General features: G+C 42.3%; 1 protein-coding gene across 1 annotated transcript; it reads left to right on the top strand.

Annotated features, from left to right (window-relative positions):
- The first annotated feature begins 319 nt into the window (after positions 1-319).
- LOC108991382 (aldehyde oxidase GLOX1-like) lies at positions 320-2185 on the top strand. The gene has a single exon (XM_018965610.2). It carries the CDS (start codon positions 501-503, stop codon positions 2130-2132), a length of 1632 nt encoding a protein of 543 aa, XP_018821155.2. The 5' UTR covers positions 320-500; the 3' UTR covers positions 2133-2185.
- The last annotated feature ends 1313 nt before the right edge of the window (positions 2186-3498 follow it).

Raw genomic sequence — 3498 nt, 5'->3', positions numbered from 1 at the left:
TTCACCAACTCGTTCGATCTCCATTTCAAATTACTTATTGATCAAATAACATGCATTTTGACCCACGGTCACGACTCGTACGTACGCGCCTTTGTGCTTTTAGAAAACCTTAACTTCCGTCTGTGAAAAACTACTACCGCGCGGGGGTACATTATTGAAGATATATAGTTGCGGTCCAAAAATAAAAAAAACAATAAAGACTAAAATACAGTCTTTTTCACTTGCCCGAGTTCGACCCCATACGTAGACATGCGTGTAAGATCGAACCTCTGATCTCTCTCTCTCTCTCTCTCTCTCCTCCGCGAGGATTTAAAAGCAAGACATGAGATACCCAGTACAGCACAGTCTACACCATCACCTCTCTCTCTCTCTTTCTCCTCCACGAGGATTTAAAAGCAAGACATTCTGAGACACCCATTGCAGAGTCTGCAACTCTCTCTCTCACCTCCTCGTTAAAGTAAGAGCAATAAGCATCCCGAGTCACCTGCTGCACCGCTGTGATGAAACTAGATGGGATGCTTTCATTCCTCTTCTGGCATCTGGTCATCCTGTCTGCCAGACCATATCTTACCGACGCCTCCGGTGGCCGGTGGCAGCTCTTGCAAAGGAACATTGGCATTACAGCCATGCACATGCAACTCCTCAACAACGACCGTGTGATCATTTTCGACCGCACCGACTTCGGTAGGTCTAATCTATCATTACCCAACGGTAAATGCCGCAACGACCCGGCTGAAACGGTACTGAAAATCGACTGCACTGCACACTCGGTTGAATACGACGTCGCCTCCAATTCCTTTCGAGCACTTTTCGTCCAAACAGACGTTTGGTGCTCCTCTGGCTCTGTCGCGCCCGATGGCCGTCTGATCCAAACCGGCGGATTCAATGACGGGGAACGTAAAGTCAGAATATTCAAGCCCTGCAGTGGCTGTGACTGGGAAGAGATAGGCGACGGCCTAGCAGCTCGGCGATGGTATGCCACTAATCATATTCTGCCAGATGGACGCCAGATCGTCATCGGCGGGAGAAGGCAGTTCAACTATGAATTTTATCCCAAGACCAGCAGCGCATCAAATACATATAGTCTGCCATTTCTGGCGCAAACCAACGACGCAAACATAGAGAACAATCTGTACCCATTTGTTTTTCTTAACGTTGATGGGAATTTATTCATCTTCTCGAATAATCGAGCTGTTTTATTGGACTATGCAAGAAACAAGATCGTGAAGACGTACCCGGCAATACCGGGCGGCGATCCGAGATGTTATCCGAGCACCGGCTCCGCAGTGTTGCTTCCACTCAATCTGCAAGCGCAGTTTGTTGAAGCTGAAGTTTTGGTTTGTGGTGGAGCTCCCAAAGGGTCTTTCAGCCAGGCCGGAAAAGGAAACTTCGTCGGCGCATTGAATACCTGTGCACGCATCAAGATCACCGACAAGAATCCACAGTGGGTGATGGAGACAATGCCTCGGGCCAGAGTCATGGGTGACATGATTTTACTTCCAAACGGCAACGTCTTGATAATCAACGGCGCAGCGGCGGGGACAGCTGGATGGGAATACGGGCGAAACCCGGTCTTGAATCCGGTTATTTACCGGTCCAACAGCAAGCTGGGTTCACGGTTCGAGTTACAAAACCCGACAACTATTCCCCGGATGTACCATTCAACGGCAATTTTGCTTCGGGATGGTCGGGTACTCGTCGGTGGTAGCAATCCTCACATAGGTTACGAATTCAATAACGTACTTTTCCCTACCGAATTAAGACTAGAAGCATTTTATCCATCTTATTTGGACACACAATTCTCGAATTTGCGTCCACAAATTCTGTCGCCTACTTCCCAAGCTAAGCTTAAGCATGGCCAGAAAATAGGAGTTAGATTTTCAGTGGCGGGAAACCTAGCACAAAATCTGGTATCGGTAACCATGGTGGCACCTTCTTTTACCACCCACTCCTTCTCCATGAATCAGAGGTTGCTGGTACTTAGTGCCGAGAAGGTGACAACTCTTGGGAATTCTAGGTACGAGGTTCGGGTTACGACACCCGGTTCGGCTTATCTTGCCCCGTCCGGATATTATCTTTTCTTTGTGGTTCATCAAGATATTCCTAGCCAGGGAATTTGGGTCCAGATTTAGTGATAAAAAATTAAAAGATGATTATTATTATTATTATTATATATTTTGTTTTATTTGGGGGTTTAGATTGATTATAAAATAAGGGTATAAAAGTTATAATATTCCCAATTCAAAAATCCAACCGATTTTTTTGAATTGCAGGTTGTAATTTGTAATATATAGAATTGATCAATAAAGTCATTTGAGTACCAATTTGATGTCTTTTTCCATTTTTACTGAATTATCCATGCTGTATTTAAGGGCAGTCATATCATGCGCATACTCAGCATACACGTGCATGATATTAATATCCCGCACTATATATGTATATTAATATTTATACGTGTATACATATATGCACCAAAACAACAGACGTACGTTATTCTGATCAGCTAGCCTTTTTTTTTATTTTTTTGTAGTTGCTTTAATTCGGGAATTAAGGTACAACCCTCTAATTAGCCTCTTGCTGTTATCTCTCTGACCTTTCTTAGCAACCGCGCGCAACACACTTGACTGCACGGTCTATCTTCTTCGTGTTCTCCTAGCTTCTCCGATTTTCTACTGAATCGGCCTCTTTTGTCCGGTGCGTGCGTAAGAATCATGCGTCATTGTAAATGCACGTAGCCTTCATCCTCGATTCCACGACACATCCAGTACTGGAAATCTCTAATTTTTTCGTCATATTAACATTTGAATGATAATGATCAATAGCCAACGCATTCAGTTGACATAAGTTGCAGCTGATATCAGTTATCTTGTACGTACGTACTCCTCATCCTTATTCATTTGAACATCATTTACTTTAGACCCTTAATTATTGCGGTAAATTAATTAACAATTTAATAATATATGTTAGCTTGTTAGTAGTGTTATTTAATTGTATGGTATGGAATTATATATCACTCAACTCATGATGCATGAAGTAGTACTATATATTGCTCTGTTAATGCAACATAATATATAATATTAATCTATAAAAAATAACAAATTGTCCCAAATCCCAATCAAAATAAACGAGTCGATCGGTTGCCTGGAAAGTATTGATGATCGCGCGAAGAACTATATATAATTAGTTAAAACAAAGCGTTTGTTCTAATTTGCCGACAGTACTATTTAATTAATATTTAACACTAGGACTAATAATTAAAAGATAACATTATGATCTATTTTCCTTTTGTCAACGACGTCAAAGACATGCTTTGTGATATTTTTTAACATTCCGAATGCACGAGGAAGATGCCACCTACGACGAAAGAAGCTGCATGCTAGCAAGCTCATGATCATGGACGATTATTATTGATGGACGTCAAAGACATGCTTTGTGATATTTTTTAACATTCCGAATGCACGAGGAAGATGCCACCTACGACGAAAGAAGCTACGTGCT

This window comes from Juglans regia, chromosome 11 (genome assembly GCF_001411555.2).
Source record: "Juglans regia cultivar Chandler chromosome 11, Walnut 2.0, whole genome shotgun sequence".
In the NCBI taxonomy this organism is placed as follows: domain Eukaryota; kingdom Viridiplantae; phylum Streptophyta; class Magnoliopsida; order Fagales; family Juglandaceae; genus Juglans; species Juglans regia.
This window is presented reverse-complemented; position numbering and strand designations above follow the sequence as displayed.